Genomic DNA, 26,055 nt, shown 5'->3' with positions numbered 1-26,055 from the left:
TACTTTGGCCCGTGAAGAGGGGGTGTGGAAGATCTCTCGCGCACCCTTATCTCATGGTGGGAATGATCGAGCACTTGGCTTGCGTTGGGCTTGCACTGGAACGATTCTGTTGTAGTTAAGGAGTGTGCAAAGGTCACTGTATTTGTTGCACAGCCTCCGTTTGCTAAAAGGGTGCGCTTTTAATACACATCGAAAGAACAACTGAGACACTTATTCACGTTCATATGTACCTGTGAATACGTTTTGTGCGTGAGAAAGGCGTGGCAAGTTTTCATCTGCTTGCCATTCTGCGCGTGACCTTCCAACTTGTTGCTATCGCATTCATTGCTTCGCCTTTGCGGCAAAGATGTGAATTTTTTTTATGTCTAAGAACAGGATTTTGGAAAAGGAGTGCCGATATGGGAAGGAGCTGCCATCCTCGGCCCATGTCCAATTGCTCTTGATTTCAACTATGATATCGTTAACCCCCGTTTGTTCCTTGACCCACTCTGCTATATCCCTGAAGATTACACCTCTCCTTTTCACTTCTATCACTTCTTGCGTCGTCCTCAATTTAATGTGTATGCCCTAAATTAAGATGTGTGCGAGCATTCTGGTATTTAACCTGTGAAAATGACGCCATTGTCGCTATTTTATCCCGCGAACATTAGGTCCGCAACCGAGCACCGTATTGACCGTTCCGCCGGGGCAGACGTGTTGTACTACCACGTTTCACGCTATGCGAGCAGCGTATATACCGCATCCGATTTGTCAATGTTAATCGAATACGGCTTATACACTCCGTGTCCGGGCCATCAGCCGACGTACGCATGACCGGCGCGTGTCGAAGTCTGGGACGTTCTGAGAAATATGGGCAGAGAAGGGGAAGGAGGAACGGGGAAGGGTAAATTAAATGCAGCATGGTGACTTTCGCCGAATCGATCGACGAAGAACATGCGACCTCGCTTCCGATCGATACCACGGAGTTCACCGTTGACGTGCGTCTTTCTTTCTTTCTTTCTTTCTTTCTTTCTTTCTTTCTTTCTTTCTTTCTTTCTTTCTTTCTTTCTTTCTTTCTTTCTTTCTTTCTTTCTTTCTTTCTTTCTTTCTTTCTTTCTTTCTTTCTTTCTTTCTTTCTTTGTCGTCTGTCGTCTTTCCATCTGTGTACCTTCGTGACAGTACAAATCGGCAGACATTGAACGCGGTGTTGAGGTAATCAACAAGAGGCCGTAACAGCCATTGGTTACTTTAGAACAGCTTTCTGTTGCTTTGGAAGAGCCACTTGCGAAAGTCCTTTTTGTGCAAGTTGTTGAGTGTTCTCGCATGATGTTTTGTTAAAAAAATGATGTTACTAAAATGTTCCCTGCAAATACCACGTGCCATTTCTTTGTAATTATCATTAGGTGTGGTTTGACTGCATGCGCAACTAAATGAATGAAATAATTATTAATCAATAATAAGTAACCAGAGATATAACCAGAGTTATATGTTGTTAGTGCTACTAAGTACAGGGAGCCCAAATGTATGTTTTATTAGCTGTATGCCGATGTGTAAAATCTCGCACAATATTTAAAATTACGCACCACACAAGTCATGAGCAAGGTTTAAGGAGGAGTTAGAGGAACGGGGAACAGATAGGTATTCTTGGAAAAACGGCTGGCATTTGGTGTCAGCATCAGCTGGGTGGAGACATTTACTTCTTACAAGTAAATGAAAATAACACTAGAACACGAACAAGGCAGAAGATAGGGAAGATGAGGCTTGAAGAAAAGAGCTGAGAGTCTGTTTCTAGAGTCCACTGCCTTTGTCTATCGTCAGGCGAATCCATGTTTTCAGTGGGCATCCTCGTAGCGCCAGAACTTTGTTTTGGCTCTTTTTATCGCACCGCGCGTGCTCATCTACAAGTCGCGCCTGACACTCGGAACGCAAATGTGGTGCGACAGTGCCAACGAGAACAAGGTTCTCCGTTTGGAATAAATATTCGACGATTTGGAGTGCGATGTACTCTATGGTGGGAGCGCAATAAGCTGTCCCAGCCTGAACGACATACATTACAGCCTACCAATACTTGTTAAAAAATATACCGACGGTGACAGAAAGCCCGGATTCGCCTTGCGATAAACCACGGAATGACGGAGTTCGACAAGTACATTCGGACCGGCCGAACGGTGCTGGCTGTGCCGAAAGACCCGCAGTCCGCGGGGCTTTTCGTCGCGATAATACGTGAAGCCGGTGCCGTACGATACGTGTCTTCCTTCCATACCCCTCCTCCTGTATCTATCTCACTGTGCTAACGTAACTCGTTAAGCTATAGAACTGTCTGAAGGATAATGCTGAACACTTGCCTTACATGACCCACCCAAAACGCTCACTGCCGTTCAACCTAGCCGTTAGCCCAAAAGCGATCGATAAACAGATGCGGCCCACCACCAGGGCGGCGCTCGGTAGGATGGGCTGCCCTGGCGCGTTCTTAATCCCTTAAAGCTGGCTCCACCTCATTTAAACGGGGGACCCTGCATCCGCGGCGCCCAATGGGATCTCTCTCCTCCAGATTCCAGGGGCGGTGATGCCTCAGAGCTCCGCCGCATCCATTCTGCGCGCCCAATGATCGAGCTGAGGTTCCCGCTCGGCGAGGAATTCGGGCTCGTTCAATGCGTTTTTTCTTGCGCATTCTGCGATGCAGCTTCTATAGAAAAAGACGATCGGTGTCAATAAACTGCGGCCAGACTGAGGTAGTTGGGGTTGTTATTGTTGCGGCTGATGCTGCTGTTGTCACTGTTGTTGTGATGACGACGACGACCATGACGACGTCGAATGAATGACACTCATTTAGGGAAACGTGGACGAGAAAAAAAAAAAAAAACATGGCTCGCACCTAATTGTTGGCGCAAGTGCCACCCTAAGGCTTTCGTCTTGCATTAGTGCCGACTCACTTACCTATTTATTTATTTATTTATTTATTTATTTATTTATTTATTTATTTATTTATTTATTTATTTATTTATTTATTAATTTACTTATTGCACAATCTATTGCTGGCAACATCAGCAAGTTATGAGTGTTTATAATATTATAAGCAATAAATGGGGCATATGAAGATGCGAAAAACATCTCATGACGCGAACACAGTCACAGGAGTTGCAGCCACAAAATTTGCCTTTACTAGTTTCGACACTAAAGATCAAGTGGGACCGACTCGTTTCGAGTGTGGCTGTAATCCAGTCGTTTCTAACCTGAGAGAATGAGAAACACGTAAAATAGTGTGTACTTCTCTGAATGACAGTTATCGTTTAGCCTTTGCCCGGTGACGCACTTTATTGAAGCAAAGGAGAATGCCAGCGGTTGCCCTCCAAGCTGTGGCTACAAGCTCCGCCACCGCGGTAATAATCTCGGCAAGATCTGTCATACTTCGACCCAAGATATCCCTCTCAACATCAATTGCTGCTGCTTAACAAGTAGTTCTTTAAGTATCTGTTCATTTTGTTATACATATAACTCCCTACTTCATGGTCTAGAATATGCAATTCCAAGGGAACTCTCCAAACTTTACTTTCCATTTAACGTGACGGCTTACACGGCACGAGAAGCTTTTTGCGGAAATCAAGCAAGTTAAACATGAAGCAATGTGCTTAGAAAAAAGGTTTAATGATTTACAGTACTTGATACTGTACTACGGGAGAGCTGAAAGCCGTCCCCGATACCTTGATGGAAGTTTCAATAGTGAAAAGACGCAAACCAATATTCCAGTAGTAGTATAGTCACTGTAGAATGCACGGAAGTTACCAAGCAGACGCAGCCACCCGATCCGCCCACGACAGCGTCAGCATTGCCTACCTTAAATTTCGAAATTCCCTGCTTTAATGCTTCTCTTTCCTCTGCATTTCTGTCTCCCTCTCTTTAACTCAGTCTGTCTTTATGTTAAAACGGTGATTCCCATGATGACTTTAGTGTTAACGCTCCCTAATGGCTCAGACAATGGTTACAACGAAGACTATGACGGATAAAAAGAACCTCTAACTGAAGAAGGAAGGGGGTGCAATATTTCTTTCATTTTGGACACATATGGCTGTTATATTTACGCAGCGCACACTCTCGAAGCTAACCATGAAGCCTTGAGGAGGCGCAGCGACCGTGTTTGGCACGTGTGGTGAGTATAATTTAAATCGTAACTGTACATAAACAGATGATTACATGTACTGCATTCACGTTACATACGCCCATAACAATTCAGACACACATACGCACACGAAATTACACATTGTGAGCACATTCAAGTGAAATACACGAAAAATGCCTTCCAACCGTTCCTAACTTGTCTTCTTCAAAGGTCAATTCTCGAGAGAAGGTACCCTTTGCCACGGAACCATGATTGCAAAGAAAATAAGCGAGAAGTAAAAAAAAAAGTGGTTCGACGCCCGCAGTGGGGCATCGAACCAGTGACCTCGCGCTTCTCAGCGCGTGACGCTAACTACTACACCACAGAGTGACCCTCCTCCAACATGTTAACGGCCAGTCATTTATGTACACCATGTACCGCTGGTGGTCTTCAGAGCTCGGAAAGTTCAGCGTCTTTTAGTAATCAGTAGTGAGATGGCACGATGGTCGCGCGTTTCGCGCCGAGCCACCCCCATGGCCAAAGTTCGTATAGACCCTTTCGCTCTTTGTTTAGAGAAAGTGGTTAACGATTTAGAGTACTACGTACTCTACTATGGGAGAGCATAAAGCCGTCCCGTAGGCCTTACTGTGTGTTTATAAAACGTGGTGAACGATTTAAAGTACTTTATACTCTACTATGGAAGATTATCAAGCCGTCCCGTAACGGATATTGCTTGAAACGTTCAGAGGTGCTTTACTGTGTTTAGAAAAAAGCGTTTAATGATTTAGAGCACTTGGTACTTTACTATGGGAGAGCATAAAAGCTCGGAGGAACTTGGTGGTTAGAAAAAGGGGTTAATGATTAAGAGCACTTAGTACTCTACTATGGGAGAGCATATAGCCGTCCCGTGGGCCTGGGCGTAATTTGATTTTGAAGTTGTGTACAAACAGAGGCTTCCAGATTGGTGCACCAGCGTAGCCCAAGAGCATTGGCGGGGAACGAACGCTTTGCCGAGTAGCCCGCTCATTTTCAACACTTTACTCTCATTTGTCTGGCCAAATAATTCAAATACATTTTATTCTAAGCTACACCCAGGATCATGGGAGTTAGCTATTAACTTCAGGCACCTTTCTTTTACCGGAAATCGGGAAAAGAGTTCTTTCTCACTCTGTCACAACTAAAGAAACAAGTTTTCTGCTTCAGCGTTAGAGAGTGATCGTTGGAGAGTAACCGGAAGTTTCTTGGGAAGTAGCATGTGCTTCCACTAACGTGCTGCTGCTATTGCTGTGCTAACACTAAGGAGGATTAAAAAAGAATAGGTGATTAGTAAAAGAGCGAAGGATTGTGGGATACACCGTCTGTGGCAGGCTTCTGGTTCTGGAAGAGTAGACGGCGAACCGCTCCACCGCAAGCCTCAGATTATTCGGTTCTCGCGCGAGCAGTCAGCAGCTTATCTTCGTTTTGATAAAACATGGTCCGTTGTTAACTGCTCCAACTCGAGCGTGAAAGGCAAGCACAGGTATAGATTTCCATGGAATGAAGAAAAAAAAATGAGGTGGCCACGACTGTGAAGAGAGCCACAGCGACAGGTAGCTTTTGCGTACCGAACGTTGAAGCCAGAGTGTGCGAAAACCATTTTATCACAGGTACGTGTGCAACCGCACTAATAATAGCTTGCGCATGAAGTTGCTGTGAATATTATATCGAGAAATAAATTGTCGTGCATATCGAGCAATAAATTGTGCTTTTTTCTACAGGAGCGGTACAAAAATGAACGCGTGTCGGTGCTAACGCGCGTGTTGCGTCAAACCGGAAGCCGTCGTATCCGACAGTTCCCTGCGATTGCCCATATTACCGGTCACCTATTGCTGGAGTGGAAGCTCCCGCAATGCTTTGAGTAGTGAAGGCAGGTTTCGTCCTCCAAAGATCTCAGAAACATGCTGTTTTCTGGTGGGTTTTCTAGTCTAAAGGATAGGTTAACTATAAATTGACAGATAGTTGTTTCCGAAGAAACAATCCGCAGAGACTGTAGTATCGGTATCTTCAATAAAATCTCTAATAAAATTCTCCTTGAATTCGAGGCTTACTAAAGGGAACAAGCGACACGAACACGGAGTTAGAGCACCATCTGGCCCGAAAAGGTTGCCACGTTAAACTCGTTGGGCGTGCGAGAAAAACGCTAACAACTCATCATGCCCCTAGTAAGATGGCTGCCCCAGTCGCCATCTTACGGTTGGCACGGCTTCACTCGTGGGCAAGAGTTTCCACTCCAGCAACCTCCTTGGTTGACACCGACCGAAAAGGTGAACAGACGTTCTCTGGCGTGGTGGCTCGTTCACGCATGCACTTATCTCGGGATTCGGGTACTAGTACCTCTTGTGCTTCCACCACAGGCTTGATTTCAAATTACGGTATACTATAATATAAAGCGAGCAAGAACGTCAATTTTTAGTGGTGCTGCGGCTGCGTTTAAAAAATAAGGAGCGTACATGTTGTTCACACACGAAGTATACTAATTGCGACAGTTGTTTCTCCTTGCTCGTCCTTTGTATGCTCATTTCAAGCGCCTTTGATGCTTAAGATGTGCGCTGCAACTTTCGAGCTGCTTGCCGTTGTTCGCGGGTTATATTGCAATGTGTTACTGCAGCATTAATTCCTTCGCCCTTGTGGCGAAACAGTGCACAATGAACGCTCAGCTACCTCTGCGAGGAGACGTTTCACTTTCGTGTTACACCGATTCCTATAATGACCTATACGCCGTTCTAACGCAACGCATGAACGCTGTGGAAGGTTACGCGACGTTCCCTTATATATATTCTTTCGCTGGCCACCATGTGGACGGTATTAGGTCAAGAGAAAACAGGAGGACCAGGCAAGTTAGCTGATGAGGAGTGGGGCCAAGTTGTGTGTGCGTGCCTGTGTGTGTATTGCGTGCGTGCTCGCGCGTATGGGTGCCTTGCACGCGATTATACCCGGTGTCCCCCTTGCTTGTAATCCCCACCGGAGCACTTGCGCTCTAGGCACGCTCCCACGGTGAGAGGCTGCGGAAGGCCGGCGGCGGCAAATTACTGCGATGGCAGCGACACTCCCGTCGCTTCAAAGCTATTGTCCGTTCGTCCTTTCACTGGCTTCTCTACTTACGTTTTATAAACTGCAACAGCTCTGCTGTCGTACCAAGATAATAAACAACAGATTTTTTTTTATCAGGGACGTTCCGTGACTCTCAGCACGCGCATGCCCTTGTATAAGCTTGTATAATTGAACAGTTCGTTTATCACACCTTCGTTCAATTCACAATCGACTATAGTCTATTTGAACGAATTCACCGTGATGAGTCTGTATAACGCCGCTTGCTGAATGACCTAAGTGACTATTTCTGGATCCAAAGTATCAAGACGAAGATAGTAGAAAACACCATTGATGCACAAGAAGTCAGTCAAATCAAGCAAGAACATGCTCAAACTGTCGAAACCACTGGTTCATTTTTAAATGATGCTGATTCTGCTATCTACCTCCGTGCCACACCATGTTCCATGTCGTCAAATTTCTCCTGCGTGCGTAGTTGAAGTTTGCTTTGCCTCAATAATGCAAAGCTTGCAAAAATGCACCCTTTCAGGACATCAGCAGCGGGTGAGCACAAGAGAATGCGCGGGCTGAGAGTCGCGGAACATCCCTGATAACCAACGAGCTAAGTGACATCATGCGCTCTGCCGTTATCTCAATACCACATCGCCATGCCGCTAAGCCGCCTTGCATTGCGTCTTCTGTTCAGTGGCGCTGGCCATCGGGCTTCCTATAAGTACACTAGAAGGAACTCGAGCGCTACTGTCTATGGGAGCTGGAACACATGGCAATGACGCGGTGCTTCAGCGGGCATGGGAATCACGGGTAATAGACAAAATTGCCCAATCTTCACACTTTCTGCTCTATTTGGCTTGGAATAATAGCATCAATGTAATCATACCGTGGCTTTGGCAAGATAAATTCAAACCATCATTATAGTCCAGATTTTGTGTAACGTTGTCATGGAGGTGAAGAACACAGCAGCTAAAACATCAGTTCGAAATTAAACTCTTCATTCGACGCCGTACCTGTGTCCAGCATCTGCAAGTAGTACATCTAAAAGTGCAACCACAGGGGCAAGCACAGTTGCCGATATATACGGCTCAAACGCATCACCAGTCTATGCGTGACTCGTTGTGCCCTACACAGCAAATTCTTTCTTTCTTTGTTTCTTTCTTTCTTTACTTGTTTCTTTCTTTCTTTCCTTGTTTCTTTTTTCTTTCTTTCCTTGTTTCTTTTTTTCTTTCTTTCCTAGTTTCTTTTTTTCTTTCTTTCCTTGTTTCTTTCTTTCTTTCTCCTACTTTTCTCGCTCTTTCATTCATTCTTTCTTTTTTTCTCCTTCTTTTTCTCTTTCTTTCTTTCAGCAGTGCATATAATAGATAACACATAATACCACCTGAATTCATACACAACGCCCGGGAATAACAAACCCATCCAGCAAAGCATTTCGCATTGAGCGCAAATTCCTGTTGCGATAAAAACGATGCAACTCAAGCGATCATTAAGCGCCGCCGGCCAACACAGCCACGTCACGCTTCTCGTGAACTTCGCTTCTCCCGTCTGCATGGCGAATCACTGCTGTCTGCTGACTAAACGGACGGGTTCACAGGGGATTCCCCAACGGGTAAGAGCACTGAGGTTGTTGATTTGGTGGGCTGTATGCCATCTCGCGACACGGATGACTGCTTCCAAATGCTGTGGTAATCGTCATTATCTCTCTCACTCTCCCTATATATATATATATATATATATATATATATATATATATATATATATATATATATATATATATATATATATATATATATATATATATATATATATATATATATATATTCCTGCTCACGGCTGGTTATTTTTTCACCCACTTTTCTTTCTTTCCTATTTACATTCCATTGGTTCTAATAACTTCCCCTGTACAATACTTGGCATTACTGCCTGCTCGATCTCATTAATATTGTGTCAAAACACGGAAAAACGAGCCCTTAGGTATACACTTCTTTCCCTTATATATATATATATATATATATATATATATATATATATATACAACGGGGGAAAGGGATGGAATGACCATGTAAAAAGCAGGATTACGTCTGATTCCTTCAACACAATTCTTTTTCATTGATAACTAAGCCTACAGAAAATGCATTTAAGCGATGGCTGCTAAGCGATACATTAATTGCTGGTGTTTTATGTGTCAGAACTATATGATTGTGAAGGACGTCATAGTGACGGCTCCAAAATTTCGACCATGTGGTTCTTTTTGATGTCAGCACTGATGTTGCATGGTACGCAGGACACCGACACCTTCGCCTACATCGAAATGAGACCACCGCGGCTGATACTGAGACGCCTAGCCTATGGTATCGTAATCATTGCATACCACCATGGCGAACAGCCAAGCGCAGGGGGCGCGGTCCTTTCAAGCTGCATTTGACTGTGAATGAAACTTGACGGGAAGTGCACCAGTATCTTGGAAGAACGCCAACATCATTTTAATTCATAAAAAGGAGACATCAAACACTCAAAATATTACAGGTCGATAAGCTTACAGTCCGTTTTTTAACACCTATTTACGAAATTAATAGCTAATATAATTAGGCGACATTAGAGTTCAATCAACCAAAAGACCAAAAAGGATTTCGTACATGATATTCCGCTATAGACCATATTCATACTGTCAATCAGGTAATAGAGAACTGCGCGGAATAGAACCAGTCACTATACATAGCTTTCATAGACTACGAGAAGGCGTTTGACTCAGTCGAGACATCAGCAGTAATGCAGACACTATGGAATTGGAGCATCGACGAACCCTACATAATCATACTGGAAGAAATCTACAGTTAATTCACAGTCGCCATTGTTCTGTATAAACAAAGCGACAGCATATCAATAAAGGAGTGTGTGAGGCAGGGAGACGCGATCTCTCGAACAATATTCACCTCGTGCTTACAGGAGGTTTTCAGGGCCCTAGATTGGGAAAAGTTAGGGATAAGAGTTAATGGAGAGGATCTTAGTAATCTGCGATTTACTGATGACATTGCCTTAATGAGTAATTCAGGGGCCAATTGCAGCTCATAATTACTGAACTGGACGCGGAAAGCAATAGAGTAGGTCTGAAAATTAATCTGCACAAAACTGAAGTACTGTGCAACAGTCTCGGCAGAAAACAGCACTTAGCGATAGAGGGAGAGATGTTGGAAGTTTTAAAAGAATATGTGTACTTAAGACAGACAGTAACCACGTAGCGAACCGTGAGAGTGAAAAAAATTAGAAGAATAAAGATGGGGTGGATAACATACGGCAAGCAATCTCAAATCATGAATGGTAACCTGCCACTAACGTTCAAGGGGAAGGTATATAACAGCTGCATCTTGCCGGTACTTACCTACGGGAGCAGAAACCTGGAGGCTTACAAAGAGGGTTCAGCTTTCATCGAGGACGACTCAGCGAGCGAAGGAAAGGAAATGGTAGGTGTAACCTTAGGAGACAAGAGGAAAGCAGAGCGGGTCAGGGAACAAACCGGGGTTAAATATGTTATAGTTGAAGCTGAAAAGAAAAAAAAGTGGACATGGGCCGAGCACGTATAGCACATATTAGCAGGATCACCGCATGCCATCAAAAGTAACTTACCAGATTCCCAGAGAAGACAAACGCACAAAGGGGAGACAGAAGGCTAGGTGGGCCGATGAGATTAAAAAGTTCGCAGGTATATCGCGGCACTAGAAAGCGCATGAGCGGGTTGATTGGCGGAACATGGTAGAGTCCTCCGTATTGTAGTGGGCGTTGTCCACTGCAGGGTAATGTTATATTCGGTGTTCTATAGATTGTGTCTCCATAAACCGGTGCATGGGCAGCCAAATCAATCTCAGAAATATGTTTTATAAATGTAAAGATTCAGGCTACCATAGGTAATTATTAAATTTATTCTTTATAAAAACGACTCCGCCATTGTTTCGTCAAATAATCGGTTAAGCTTATTTTGTTTGGATCACTGTTCAACGTTGATTCATATCTGCCAGAATGTACTTGAATATCGCTTACTGCAATCAACATACTGCATTAATTTTATTTGAATTATCGCTTTCCTTCTCCATCTTTAGGCAGTACGTCGTGTGCCAGTTTAAACAAATCTGCATTTTACGTACACCATATTTATATAAGCTTTGGTTGCTATCCCTTTTCCGTCTTGTTTTACTGTGTATGGAGTTAATCTAGCTGGTTTTTATTCACAGGTTTTTTTTTGTGCATTGCACGACACAGTTTGCATCACATTTATGTGGCAGCGTCTAGAGAATGTAAGCGATCTAAACAGTTGTGGTGGAATTAACTCAAGCTATAACTATGTCGCGGCTCTGAAAAAAATAGTACCGCTTTTCAATGGGGCAATGTAGTGGAACTCTTTTTCTTTTGTACAGCGAGTTCGTAGTTTAGGCCACATTATACTCGGCATATACGGGTCTACAGTTGACTGGCAGTATTATTGTTATTATAACGTCATAAGATATAACATCTGCCATCCGATAGCAAGCCATAGGAACAATTTAAAGAAATACCCTCCACACATCGACTGAAAGACTACCACCGAGCCGACACGATCCTTATCACATCGCGTCTTTCCTCATCTGCTAATTGCTCTCACCACGAAACCATCCGGAATGCTTTCCCACAGTGCTCGCACCCACACTCTGGTCGGACGCGAGCCGCGGGTTCCTGATTGGTCATGCACGATGTTCCCCCTCACGTAGATAAATCAATCCGCACAAGAGCTTCCGCCTATTTGCGGGCGGTTGTCCAGACAAAGTGAAAACGATGAATAATGTATACATACAGAGTAAAACAGGCCGCAAAGCAATAAAGAATTGGCAAGAACCAGGGGTGGTGGAAAACAACGGAGAGAATAAAGTGAAGTGTTCTCGTCATTTGCGCCGAGTGTGGGAGCGGCGGGTTGCCCTTTGACACTCCTTCCCTTACCCTCCATTACTCGCTCTTTTTGCTCTCCTGTCTACCCCCTTTTCTCTTCTCTTTCTCTTCCGCCTACCTTATTTGCTCCCCTCTTTTGATCTTTCTGCTCTCCTACCTACACAGTTCACTCCCCCTCTTTATTCCCCTTTTACTCCCCCTGCTTTGATCCCCGATTTTACTCCCCTGCCTATACACTTCACTTTACTCCCCTTTTTTCTGCTACATACCTGCTTTACTTCCGCTCTTTTGCTCCCCAATTTTCCTTTTCTGCCTGTCACCTTTACTACCCCTCTTTTAGTCCCCCCATGTACTCCCGCTGTTATTACTCTCCAGCGTGACCGTGAGTGGTGGGCGTTGGCCGTGCACTTGAGAGCGCCGGCGTGCTGCGCATCCCGTCCGGCGACTAGACGATTAGCGCGTCAGCAGGGGGCGCCGCTGTACCGGAGGATGAGGGCTTGAGTGCCGAGCCGAGAGTATCAGTGCCAAGTGTAACGACCTCGCTGTCCCTACGTGGTGCACACAGAGCTCAGCGCTAGGCTGGGTCATCTCCCCTTTTTTTTCGAGGAATACATAAATATGCAGTGCTTTGTAAGTTTCATGCAGTGATAGTGATACCTTGTTTGCACGGTGACTGCACGAAGCGCGCGTAGACGACACCCACGTGCGCCACACCTATTGGCAAGTGCGTGGGAAACAATTTTTTGTCAACTATATGGACAAAAAGATACGGCGACATTGTTTGTAATGTACACGTGCACGAGTTTTAATGTACACGTACACGTCACGTAAAAAGCAAAAAATGAAATGTTGCCGAACACTATTAAAATGCAGATATTCTTGTGGCAATAAAGGTCTCGCTGAATAGAGAATGTATTCAAAACCAGCGTTTACTTTAATGAGCTTGTTAAAGGTTGCCAACTCTACTTCTAAACAAATCAGTTCCACTATTAGGAACCTTGGCTCCAGCTCAATCTCTGTTACGACTAATCATCACTACTAGCCATAAACTTTATGCAGATTATCAACTGTGAACATGAAGCTTCATCCGAACCAAATCTATGGGAACTTTGCTTTATACCTGATTGTTTATTGTCTTGCAGTTAAAACAAAAATAAAAAATAGTCTTACAGAGTGAGTGCAAAAATCAAACGAACTTGTAATCCACCACGTGCTTACTTCAAGCAAACATGGCGGTGAAACATGTAACCACCAAACGCGCACAAAAGTTCTGAGTCAATGACGCACTGGTTTGCATATGTTTGAATAAACTGCACGTAACAATCAACCGTCATGGTTGTCTATTGGTTACGGTACTCGACCCTTGACTCGGAAGGTCGTGGGATCGAATCCCGGCCACGGCGGCCACACGTCGATGGAGGCGAAGTGCTAGAGGTCCATCGCACTCCGAATGACGGGCACTCTAAAGAACACCAGATGGTCATGGTTTCCTGAGTCCTCCGCTACGGCATTCCTGGCAACCATATCGTGGTTTTGGGACGTAAAACTCGTACAGATATCTTTACAAAATGGTAATACATTATCAATGCAAGATAAGTAATAATCATGTTTAGCCATACATTAGCGAGGATGCCTCAACATGACGCTATTTTTAACACATTATTGCGCGCTCGATTTTGACATGGCAGTGATTTAGTGGACACAAGATGAAAAAAATAGGACAAAAATACAACATAGTGCATACATATGCGCCAGGATTTCACTCTCCGAGCGTTTGTCTCGAGTCCCCACTGTTGAGCAGCCACCTTTTCAGCCATATGATGAGCCCTCCAAGTTTCTGTTACGTTAGAAACATTTTCGTCATAACTATAGTACTCGTACCGGTTGCGCCCGCGCTAAGTAACAGCTGTACGCTCAATATCGGTGTTGGCGTTTGAAAAACCATCCGCGCGTACTGGAGCTGCGGCACACGACTTTCGATAGCTTTCATAGGCCCATCGCATTCGTTTCTTTCTCTCTGAGCTCTCCGATTATTTCGGTGAAACCTTCAAATTTTTTCTGGTGCCTCGGCTCCGCGTCTTGCGGCCATGGACGCAGGGCCTTTCGGAGGACTGCCTGGCCAGCAGTTATCTCGGCCGACCACCGCGAAGAAGAGAGGAACCAAACTCAGTGACAACGAGGACAAAGAGCTGTACTCAGCCGTTTCGGGAGACGACTCATCCGACGATGGTTTCGTTTCTGCCCGGTGCAAGACGGCAAAGAGGAAGATCGTCAACGCAGCCTCGCCCACTTCTGCGAGTACAGCGACTATGGAGTCTATGCATGAACACCGGTCACTCGTCCTCATCTTCGTGCCAGAAGAATCCCCAAGAAACCTGCGACTGCTCAACTGGTGAGCACTCTCCGCTTTTTTTAAACGTGTGGTGCCGAATGAAATCAAAGACAGCAGAGTAAATACGCAAAAAGAAATATACTTGCTATAGACGTATTTCACGTGAATGCGCTTGGACCACTCAAACAAGTGACTGAGCTAGGCGGCATACTACAAGTGCGCCCTTTTATACCAATTGACAACGCATTCATAGCCGGTGTGATATACGACGTACACAGAGATTCCGGACGCTGACTTGCCTACCCTCATTAAACCGGCAAATGAAGGTACTGCCATCACTTAGGCACACCGCCTTGGGAAGTCACGCTGTGTGAAACTGCAGTATTTAAAGGCGATTCCACCAGTGATGTTCCGTACTACGCCGAATGATTCCCATTCAGAGACCTGACGATTCCCTATTTCGGGTATTTTTCTCAGCAAACGTTGACGAAAATCCCGGCATAATTCCCTGCACAACAGTTCTAATTTCTGGCCCATCCACGAACGCGCATAGTATAATCACACAAGTTTGAGGCATTGGCGACTTTTTAAATCATGACTACTCCTCCATTGCCACACAAGAAAAGCATGACTTTATTCATTCATATACTTTTAGTACACACTGCACATTACGGGCTTCAAGTCTGACACAAATAGTGAACTAGAAATCACTTGACCTAAATATCAAAAACAAATCTTATGAGCTATGCTTGCGTGGTGCATGCACCAGAACAGATTACAGCAGATGATGGCGCATTGTGACCGCTGATTATTGGTCATCATAGAATTTAAGCATTCCTGAAATTCTCTGCAATATCACGAAGATTTCCTTTTTCCTTTTGCCTCAAAATGACAGGTGAAAATTCCACGAAAAAGGGAAACTTTTCTGCAAGGAACATCAATAGATTGCACACCATCCCATGTCAAAGTCAGACATTTTCGACATCCTGTTCAGCCTTTTGTGCAAAAGCCACTTTAGTGCCACCAGGGCATTGAACTAGGTCGCGTCGAGGGCTTGGGCCCGAAGTCGCTACGGTGCCCCCGGTGCGCAGAACCCCATTTAGAAGATGCGTGACACTCCACATTCCTTAAATGCGGTAACTGCAATGGCTCACTCACTGCCTCATCGAAAGACTGCCCTCGAATTAAGAAGGAGCGCGCGGTGCTTAAGCAAATGGGCAGAGACAATTCGACCCACAGGAATGCTGCCGAAACAGTCCGGCATCGGCAGTGGCGTCGGTGATATCGTTCGATCTCAAAGACTGCGCAAGCTCGAAATGACAGCGACACCTCTACTGCTGCACCATAAAGTGAAGTCACAACAGGACTGAAAAATTCAAAGACGACGGTCGAGAGTAATATCTCCACAGAGGAATAGCCTATTATTCCAAGTCGGTCGCTAACCATAGAGCGTCAGAAGACCACGCCCACTCAGGGGTCTTCAACCACCGCTGATGACACACATAAGTAAGATGGCAAGGTCATAACTATGCTCCGTTCTCTCTTGGATTCCGTCCGAGAGATCTTGATGGACATGGGGACACCGTCTGCTCGAAGCGCTATGAAAGTACTGGACGCCTTAACCCCAGTACTTGAATCGCTCGAGTAGAAATATAACTAACGACCGCCATCATTCCTCAGAAGTCAAGGAAGCATCAATCATTCAGTGGAACGCCAGTGGACTAAAGCCGCGTCTTTTCGGACTTTCGTGAGTTAGTGCGCTTGAAAATGTTCCAAGTCATCAGCATTTGTGGGCCGAACGTGTGTGCGTGCTCTCCTCTCTCTTTTTATATCTTTCAACCCTATCCCCAGTGTAGGGTAGCATACCGGTCGTTCCAGACTGATTAACATCCCTGCCTTTCCCTTTCCTCCTGTACCTCTTTCTTTCTTTCTTTCTTTCTTTCTTTCTTTCTTTCTTTCTTTCTTTCTTTCTTTCTTTCTTTCTTTCTTTCTTTCTTTCTTTCTTTCTCTTTTTCTTTTTTTCTTTCTTTCTTTCTTTCTGTCTTTCTTTCTTTCTTTCTTACTTACTTTCTTTCTTTCTTTCTTTCTTTCTTTCTTTCTTTCTTTCTTTCTTTCTTTCTTTCTTTCTTTCTAGACAAATAGGAAGCATATAGAAGCCAAATCACTCTATTATCTTCTCCGGACTGCTTTTGCCCTGTCTGCAATTTTTTCTATATTTTTTCCTCTCAACAGTATTATACTTCCGAGTCTGACTCGCTCATAGCTGAGACCCAGGATCGAATTTTGCTCCCTCTCGTTCTATGAACCTGTGTGTGTGTGTGTGTGTGTGTGTGTGTGTGTGTGCGTGTGAGAAAGAAAGGTTAAAGCGTCACCCGTACCATTCATACCACGACAATGACGCCAGCGCCGTCTGGCGCCAGGCACGTCGTTCCGCCCGTCTGCGTCGCGTGTGTGCACACGCTGTTCCCCCCCCCCCCCCACTCGTCTCGTGTCGAACCACGGCCATTCTCTCATTTCGCAGCCAGCCCCCTCCCCAACGCTCACACACAGGTACACACTAGAACGTTCTGCAGTCAACGTGTCATGGGTTCAGTGCGTCATGCACCAGGAAGTGTTATACGGCCAATCGTTAGCAGACGCTTCTCAGCTTTACATCGCCGAGCGAGTAAAAAAATCTTTGTCACGACGCTCTTACATCTAGCTTTTGAGGATCAAGGCCTCCTAAATGACACATTGTACTCAGCACCCCCAACAAGATAATAATTATTAACTGTAGGAGTTTAACGTGCTAAACCCACGACATACGAGGCAAGCCCTAGTAGAGGGCTCCGGAAACTTATACTTCCTGTGGTTCTTTAACCTGCACCTCGGGTTATAGGTTTGATTCGAACATCCAAGCATCGTGACAACTGTACCACCCACCACTGCAGACTGAAAATATGCACCAAGCCTTTTCAATGCGCTTCCTTGCCGACGGGATATTCGTAAGAACATTTATAATCCGAATGACGAGAGAGACAGAGAGAGATAAAGATGCAAGGAAAGGCAAGGAGGTTAACCAGACGCACATCCGGTTTGCTACAGGTATGTGCCTATGGCTACGTGGTTGCAGCGTTGATCTCGTCTGAGCGCTGAGAAGCACAGAATTCAAATCCAACCGTCATAACATTATTAACGCTCTTATGTGTGTTTGTCCGACTCCAAAGTGAGTTTATTAGACACACAGAGACACACTCGTAAGTGCATGTCTGTGTTTACGGCGATAACGCTTAAACTCCTGGTATTGTAGTACAGCTGTAATGCGTGGAATCGTCACCATAAAAAGAACGCCAAGCTGCCAAAATTGGTTAAGGCTGTTAGGTTAACCTACCATTTTTATCAGATATATTTTTCAACATCTGCTAACATTTCCAAGCCACGTGTAGCCGCATTCTAGAAACACCGTCTTGTTTCTTTTAAACTTTTTTGCACAATCATGGGAATTCCCCACGTTGTTATCCACGGGAGTATACTTAATTTCTAGTGCCCTAAGAGAGGGGGAAGAACACCAAGAGAGAAGGCAGGGAGGTTAACCAGGCATATGCCCGGTTGGCTCAACATTCCCCAAATTACAACATTCTCTAAAAGAACCTCGCACGACAACATTCCCTAAATGTTGTCACGCGGGGTTCTCTTTAAAACATGTTAGAGCACAATTTTCCACCCACTCACGATTCTATGCAGGAATGCCCTTTTATGGCAATATCTTACTGTTAGGCAGCGTTTCAAATGTCTGTGCGAAAACTGACTACAGATTTACAATTCCTGCCACAACCAAATATTTGGCAGTGGTGCGTACAAATAAACTAGATCAGCGAGAAACTATTCAGCGTTGTTCAGAAAACGAGGTCCACGATTTTGAGTACTTAGTACTCTACCAAGGGAGAGCACAAAGCCGTCTCGTGGGCCTCACACTTGATGAGGCCCTGTTGCAAGAAATTACGGCGTGAGCCAAGAGGGGAGCAGCGTTACAGTCCGCTAGGAACTGTGATCTTTGATGGCTTCCGTCGCGTGCTTAGAGGAAGTTGTTAACGGTTCAGAGCACTTGATACTCTACTATGGGAGAGCATAGAGCCGTCCCTTGTGACTCAACCATCTCAGAAGAAGAGCGTTCAGCACGTGTGTTTAGAAAAAGTTGCTAACAATTTAGATTACGAGGTACGATACTATGGGAGAGCATAAAGCTGTCCCGTAGGCTTTAAGGACACGCGCGCAGTATGGCAGTGTATAAACACGACCAGTGTTGTACCAAGCAATCATTTGATGTTCACGTTCGCTTCGATCGTATCATGTGTTAGGTTAGAAAAGCTAAGTAGCTGCTCAGGTGGAAGTGCGAGCAATTCAAAGACTACGCCATTCCTGTCAGAAAGAACGCCAAACCAGTAAGAGCCGAAACGCGACGTTTTGACCGGAACGTGCACTGATTATTCTAATTTTGTAAACTACCTATAACTCCTATCACAAGGCCTTAAAAACGCTCCTGATGGAATCGTCGAAGCGTGCGAATAAGTCATTGGATCGAGGGAGCTGCACGGTAATCGCCATCGTCATCATTCTGCCTTATGTCGGCTGCAATATGAGGAACTCTCCCAACTATCTCGAAACTACCCTAATATTTGTCAGAAGATTCCATTCTACGCCGGCGATATTCATTTCTTCAACACAGAAAGACTCGCTACCACCGTGGCCTGCGTTTTCCATACCTAAGTATCAGTTTTCATCGTTCTCATTGCCGAACGATGCTCGCTCTACTTTCTTATTTTTTATATCGTGACAGCCAAGTGGAAATGGGTAGTCGCGCACGTTAAAGAATCCCAGGTGGTCGAAATTTCCGGAGCCTTCCACTACGGCGTCTCTCACAATCATATGGTGGTTTTGGGACGTTAAACCCCACAAATCAATCAAAAATTAACTGGGTAGTCGTCACCACATATAGGTAGCAACAACTCCTTTGTTTTTATTTTGATTTCAATCAAAAAAGATTTCTATTTCAATAAAAAGTTTGGCATATCTCAACGTGAGTCACAGGTGGCGCAGTTTTCAATACACAAAGCGATGAATGGAAAAGTCTTTTAGGCTATTTCCGATCAATGTGACGTGAGAGGCATTGGAAAGTGTGGCACGATGTGTTCGTGGACCAGAAATGCGCTCTGCACTAGTTTTGGTAAACTGAAATGCGTTGGCATTGGTGCAGTGGCACTTCGGCAAGGGATTTAGAGGGAGTTTATATAGCTGAATAGTTTAACGGACGTTGTTCCATTCGTGTTTCACTGTGGTCTATTCGAACGAATTCACCGTGGTAAGCTGGTATAACGTGGCTTACTGAATCATTTAAGTAACTCTTCCTGGATCCAAAGTATCAAGACGAAGATAGTAGAAAACACCACTGACGTGCAAAAAGTCGGTCAAATGAAGCAAGAACATCCTCAAACTGTCGGAACCACTGGTTCGTTTTTAAATGATGCGGATTCTGCCATCTACCTCCGCGCCCCACCATGATCCATACCGTCAAGCTTCTCCTGCGCGCTTGGTTGAAGTTTGCTTTGCCGCATTAAAACCAAGCTTGCAGCGATGCACCCTTTAAGGCCATCAGCAGTGGTTGTGCAGACCTGGCACGTTTGAGGGCTTGCACGCCTTGCAACTCCGCTTTTTCCACCTAACGTCTATTAGTCGACAAATCCACGGGATATCATTCATTAATTTATACCACCATGCTAGGAGAAGAGAAGCTCTATATGGTCACCATTTCGTAACGCAACCCAGCTTTTGGGGTTCTTGGCTTAGCTATATCCAGCGCTAAGCCAGTCAACCGTGTCGTTTCACAGCACCGTCGAGTCGGCGGGCGCAGTACCGATTCCGGCTGCACCTGCTGCAAGAAGCACCACCTCCCCTTTTCCCTCCACCTCTTTCTCACTGCGCACTCGCTCCCGACTACACCCTCCCATGAGGCACGCGCGTTTGCGAAGGGCGCGCGCTCCGCATAGATTCGGGAGCTCGGCTCCCGTTTCGATCGATGGCTCGGCGTTCCCTACGGCGGCTGCTGCTGTGACGGTAGCAGTGACCGATGTCGCGCCTCCTCTCTCTCTTCCTCTTATTCCTCATCCGCGATCAGTGCAGCGCCGGAGAAGGGAAGTTGGGGGAGGAGGAGAGTGAAGTAGCAGGTGACTGCGCACCGTCCCCGACATCACCTGTCCTGGTCCCTGGTGTTCTCCCCTTGCTCCCCTTCTGTTCTGGGACATGCGCGTGTGTACTCTGGGCCGGCGCCGTCGGCGCGTGTGGCGCCAGGACACTCGATCGTTATTTCCCATTCTTCTTTCTTTCTTAATTTGTCTAGGGAGGTGGAACGCTGTTGGTGCGCTTGCTACTGGTTTTGGTTCCGCTGTATGTGCCACGCTGCGTGCGTGCAAGCGTCGGGGGGGGGGGGGATGGGTCCATCTTCTGCGCGTGCGTAGTGGCGGCGTTGTATTTTTGTTTTATTTTCGGTGAATAATGCGGGCGTGCAGCAGGCGGTGGTGCAGTGTAGCGGCGCCTAAGAAAGGAATAATCGCAATAAAGAAAAAAGAACAAAGTGAAAGAACTGGACATAAAAAGAAATAAATAAAAAGAAAATAAAGAAAGTACAGAAAAAATCAATAAAGTACAAAATAGAGGAAGCAAGGAAACAAAATAAAATAAAAGTATTAAAAGAAAGGAAGGAGAATTGAGAGAATGAAAGGAATGAAGGGAATGATGCAAGCAAATGTGAAAGAAAAACCAAGGATAAAAGATATGTTATATGTAATGCAGAAAAAGAAGCGAAAAATTAAACACGAAGGAAAGATGGAATGTATTAAAACAATAAATTCAGAACGAAAAGATTTTTGAAAAAGAAATGAATGGACGAAACAAGAATGAAAGGACATAATGTCGTTGAGGAGAAAATAATGCGCATGCGCGAAAAAAAGTTTGTTTACCTGTTGATGTGTATCACTTGTCCCTTATGTCCTTCATTCGTATATGATGCTTCTCCTCATTGTAAGGTAGGAAATCGACTGTAGCTTCGTTAACGTCCCTGCCTTTCCTATGACCCTTTCTTAGTCTTTCTCTCTTTCTCTAAATGCTATCAATCTACATCTGCCTATATATATAATTTACTCATTGACTCAGTTATTCATACACGTATCACTTTGCAAGTTTATTGGCTGGTACATCTAAGTAAAGCTCTCTACCTATTATTCCACTGTTTATCCTGATCCTTAAGTGAAATGACTTTCGTGAAGGTGAATTAGTGAACGCTACGTCCCATCTGAGCACGTAAAGCTTCTGTCGTATATTTGTCCGCGTATTGCTTCTCTTCGATAATTAGTTACTGCAGTTATTATTCGAAGTACCACCATGGTATGGTGTGTGAGTGCTAGTAGTAAAAAGAAGTAACTATCTACAACACGATTATCTCTGCCGGTTACTGTCGGTTGCAGCTCTTCCGCTAAGCCTAAAACTCGCATGGTGGTACAGTTGGCGTTATTGGAGCACACGCGCACGTATTGTCATGTCTGCTAAAGTGAGCGAATAGCAAAGAGAAGAAGTAATAAACACGTAAATGCGATTAGAAACGTGACGAACAACACTAGAATGTGGACAATAACAAGAGAATGTTTTCGTAATTTTGGAATAGTTTGCTAGAGCAAGCGGTCGAATGAGTGATAGACGGAGCTCGCGTGACAAGTGAGAGGAGCATAGACTTGACGTTCTTTCCACAGCATTTAGTAGCTGGAATCACGTAATCCCTCACTCATTCTCATGCTTTCTTTCCGCTGACTCGCCCTCTTACATATGGCATCAATCGGGCCTGGCCAGACTGTCAAGCAAGCCATGTACGCAGGTTTTTTGTGTATGCATTATTATATTTTTTTCTTGTCTTGCTTCCCTCTGTCTTGAATATACCCTTCAGGCGCAGTGCAAACGTAGGAGTACTCAGCCTTTTTCTGCCAGTTGTTTCAGCTAGTGGCAGTGATGGAGCATTGTATGGGGAGAGGGGGGGCAGAGTAAAAAGTCTTTAGGTCAGGCTGTCATAAGAATGCGAATACATGGGATAGTGGCCTGGAAACTTTTGAGCAGCCTTGTTTATGGCTAATAAAATGAATACAACATTCAGTTTAGTCTGTGTGTATCCATTCACAAAACTTTATTAGGGCCCTGAAGCCCGGTATTTTCAGATTGACGTGGGCCGCGCCCACGTCGGTGTCGTCAGGCTGAGCCTTGTGGAACCATTGTTGACCTTCTGGACTGGCCGTAGCGGATCTCGATAAGATTCACTTTGCACCATCTTCTTCCAGTCAAGTCATTTTCATTCGGTGTTGGCAAGAGTCGCAGGACAGCTCGCCAGCATGTGCCTGATTCCAATGATGCCATCGCACGCGTCCCAATCTTCTTTTTAATTTCGCTTTCAGGGTAAATTTTGTTTAGAAAGTACGAAGTGGAGTGAGTGCCAGTTTGAAGAAAACGTAGCGTAACTGCCTAATCCCCGTTGAACTTTACGTGTGGCAGTGGGAATCGCCAACGTCCCAAGTAATAATAATTTGTCTAACGTTGTACGCGAATAAATGGCCTATATGATCCGCGGAGTGGTAGTTGGCGTCCGGTCCGGTCTCACCGGCATGGCAAGCGAGTCTTCGCGCCAGGTCATTTGTATAGGCTCTACATTGATGCGCTGAGTATGGCTGGAGCTGATCACTTTGGTGAACACGCTAGAATGTTCCATAGGTCATTCGACACGCCGTGTCTCAGAAGCAGTGTTGTATAAAACGGCATTCCAAGGAACGATGTTCCAGGAACTAGTTCCTTTTGGGAGGAACGGAGGAACGCCATTGTTCCATTCAGGATCAGTGGTACTGTAACGGTAACTGCTCGTTACGTTTGCGAGAGCACGGATGGGGGACGGCGTTCCTTCTGTAAACGTTCCACGACATTTAAAAGGGGCGCGCGCACATGCAGCAAATCATGCAGAAGGGGGTGGATGGCCTACCGCATCAGGCACGAAAATGTACCGCTAGCCTGTCACGTGATTAAGCTGTGTCCTGCTTTTCACTTCAAGGCACCCACCGAAGGAGCAGAGAAGCGCGCGACGCCGTGGCCGACCACGTGTGGAAGGGACAGCTGAATTTTTACAGCATAGCTGCCATGCCAGTTGTCGCAGAAAGAAAATTATCGTCATCGCAAACCAGCACAGGCCCTCTTCGTTCTCATCGTTTTTCGTTTCCTGAACACGTGCGCTGATTTTTCCAGCGTAAGACGCAATAAGGCTTATGGGTGAGGGAACGAGTAAAGAGAGAGCGAAATAGGGAGATATAGAGAACTAAAAAATCCTCGCCGAGGCGAGATTTGAAACTGACTATCCACGATCTGAAAGCGAGCGCCGCAATCATTCGGTTATCCAGATTTTTTTCTGTCGTAATTTTTATTCATTATAAATATGACACTTTCAGGCAATTTATTGCAGAGAACTGATATGTTTATTCTACTCATATCGCGGTTCAACAATGAACCCATTGCACTAAACATTTATCATTCATCTGAAATCTACAATTCATCAGCATTCATCTACAATTTATCTACGCACTAAACAATCAGTGAATATATCAAATCACGGCATTTTCCAATCATACACTACAACGGCGGCTAGGATCAGCACCTCACCAATGCAAATGCAACTCTAGCTTACTTCTCATTTTCTCGTACATACCTCTTAGCTGAGTGACTATCATAATGAAAGGGGATGTTGAGGAAATTATTATCTGCGTGTTTATCTGCAACATGCGCGCACGCTTGCACAGCATAAAACTGCTTTGTACTGTAGCCGGAGTATAGCGGCGGGAAGGGGGTACTGAGGGTGTGGAGGAAAAAATATAGACGGCAGAATGATCAAAGGAGATAGAGAGAAGAAAAAGGAAAAATTGAGGGACCCTTAAGCTTCGCCTTTAAGAGTTGAACACGATAGCGAAATCCAGCCCCTAGTGCACCCTTCAACAGCTAGGTTGCATTATTTATGTTTTGCTTCATACACACGCACGCACACAAACACGCACACTGTAAATTGAACCAGCGTGTGCTATTATCTCCGAATGGGCTCGTTTTCGTAGTGACACCTGTCGAACAAAATGCGTTAAAGGGGTCCTAAAACACTTCTTCAAGTAACCATTGAATGACTTCACCAGAAGAACTTATTGCCTTGCGACTTCAACGCCGCAAAAATTTTGGGAATCCGTTCAGTGCGAGTGGAGTTACAAAGGTTTGTCACATGCTGCAATTGCATTATCTTTTCTCTCGTCCCGACGAAAGCGCTGGAAACTAAGCAGGGAGGGGTGGCAGGGCAAAGAAACTACCGCGCCTCCTGACCTTGAGCACTTTTTTCCTGGAATATACGGCTTTTCCAGTGGGATCGCGCACGCACGCATGGACAAGTAGTGGCCTCCCGCGGCTATCTCGGTAACTTCATTTTTTGGCCACAGATACACAGACAATTTTTCGCTCACAGCCAACGGGGCCGACCCCGGCGGCGAGTTTTCTGCGACACGAGCTCTTTAACGCTGTCGTGTTAAAATGAACGGAAATAGAAATCTGGGTTGAAAATGAAGAAATAGAGAGGAAGAAAAAAAGCCGGAGAATTACTAATGAAGAAGAAAAAATAGATAAACACAACGATAGAGAAAGGTCAAGAGAAAGAAAAGGCAGAAAGAGGAGATAGAAAGGTGGAGAGAGAAACACAGAAAACTACGTTGGCCGACTGCGAAGAGGGGACGACTTCGCCAAGTCGAGAATATGTATTCAGGACATCCCTTTCTACTCACACCGAAATATTTAAGCAGCGCTCTTTAAACGCCCAATAATTGCCCCCTTTCAATTCGGTCTGCTCAGCAACAAATTTAATTATATTGGTGTGTGCGCGGCAATTTGTAGTTGAATTTCTGAAGCACAGTATCCTGATTGCACTTTTGGAGACCAAAGTGGATGTTCCACATGGACTTGAAAGTCACGAGCATGAAAGTTGCTGTTTGACATGATTGTAGTATGGCCGGTCGCCTCTGAAACTAAGTCCGTCTGGGAGCGTTCACTTAGATTTCTTTTAGCTACGCATAACCTGCTGTCAGTGATGCTAAATGCGTATAGGTAGTTAGCTGTGAGCTTCAAGTTTATCACTTTATTTCACTTCAGGATTATCGAGCACTATACCTTTACTAAAACGTCAAATGTAACGTTAATGTAAGAACACGTTCGAAATTTCTAAATGTAACTGTAGCGAGTTCCTCTGGCATTTATTGAATTTGAAACGGCAACTACTTCCAAAATCGGACAGGAACGAGGAACGAGCTTTTGTTCCTGTTTCAAAGGAACGTGTACAACACTTCCCAAAAGCGACATCAATGCCTAAGTTATCGTTGATTGAATAAAATAGAGCCAAAACAAAATTCCGTATGTATATAACAAGCCCAACGCTTCCTTTCTGAACGAAATAAAAAAGATAGATTGATATGAGGGGTTAAACGTCCCAAAACCACCATACGACTATGAGAGACGCCGTAGTGGAGGGTTCCGGAAATTTTGACCAACTGGAGATTCCTTTAACGTGCACCCAAATCTG

The 26,055-nt window shown here is 44.9% G+C and overlaps 1 protein-coding gene across 2 annotated transcripts in view; it reads left to right on the top strand.

The window, feature by feature from the left end:
- The window catches only part of LOC119179386 (uncharacterized), a 119,514-nt gene that overhangs the window by 80,183 nt on the left and 13,276 nt on the right, over window positions 1-26,055 (top strand). The window contains exon 1 of one of the 2 annotated variants that reach the window (XM_075869073.1): window positions 14,202-14,459. The exons of the other annotated variant lie outside the window; for it this stretch is intronic. Coding sequence (XP_075725188.1) covers window positions 14,377-14,459 — 83 coding nt within the window. The 5' untranslated portion in view covers window positions 14,202-14,376. Of the gene's footprint in view, window positions 1-14,201; window positions 14,460-26,055 lie in introns of those variants that run through there. 2 annotated transcript variants of the gene reach the window in all.

This window comes from Rhipicephalus microplus, chromosome 7 (assembly GCF_043290135.1).
Source record: "Rhipicephalus microplus isolate Deutch F79 chromosome 7, USDA_Rmic, whole genome shotgun sequence".
Classification (NCBI taxonomy): Eukaryota; Metazoa; Arthropoda; class Arachnida; order Ixodida; family Ixodidae; genus Rhipicephalus; species Rhipicephalus microplus.
Note: the sequence above shows the minus strand (reverse complement) of the source record. Positions and strands in the feature narration are given on the sequence as shown.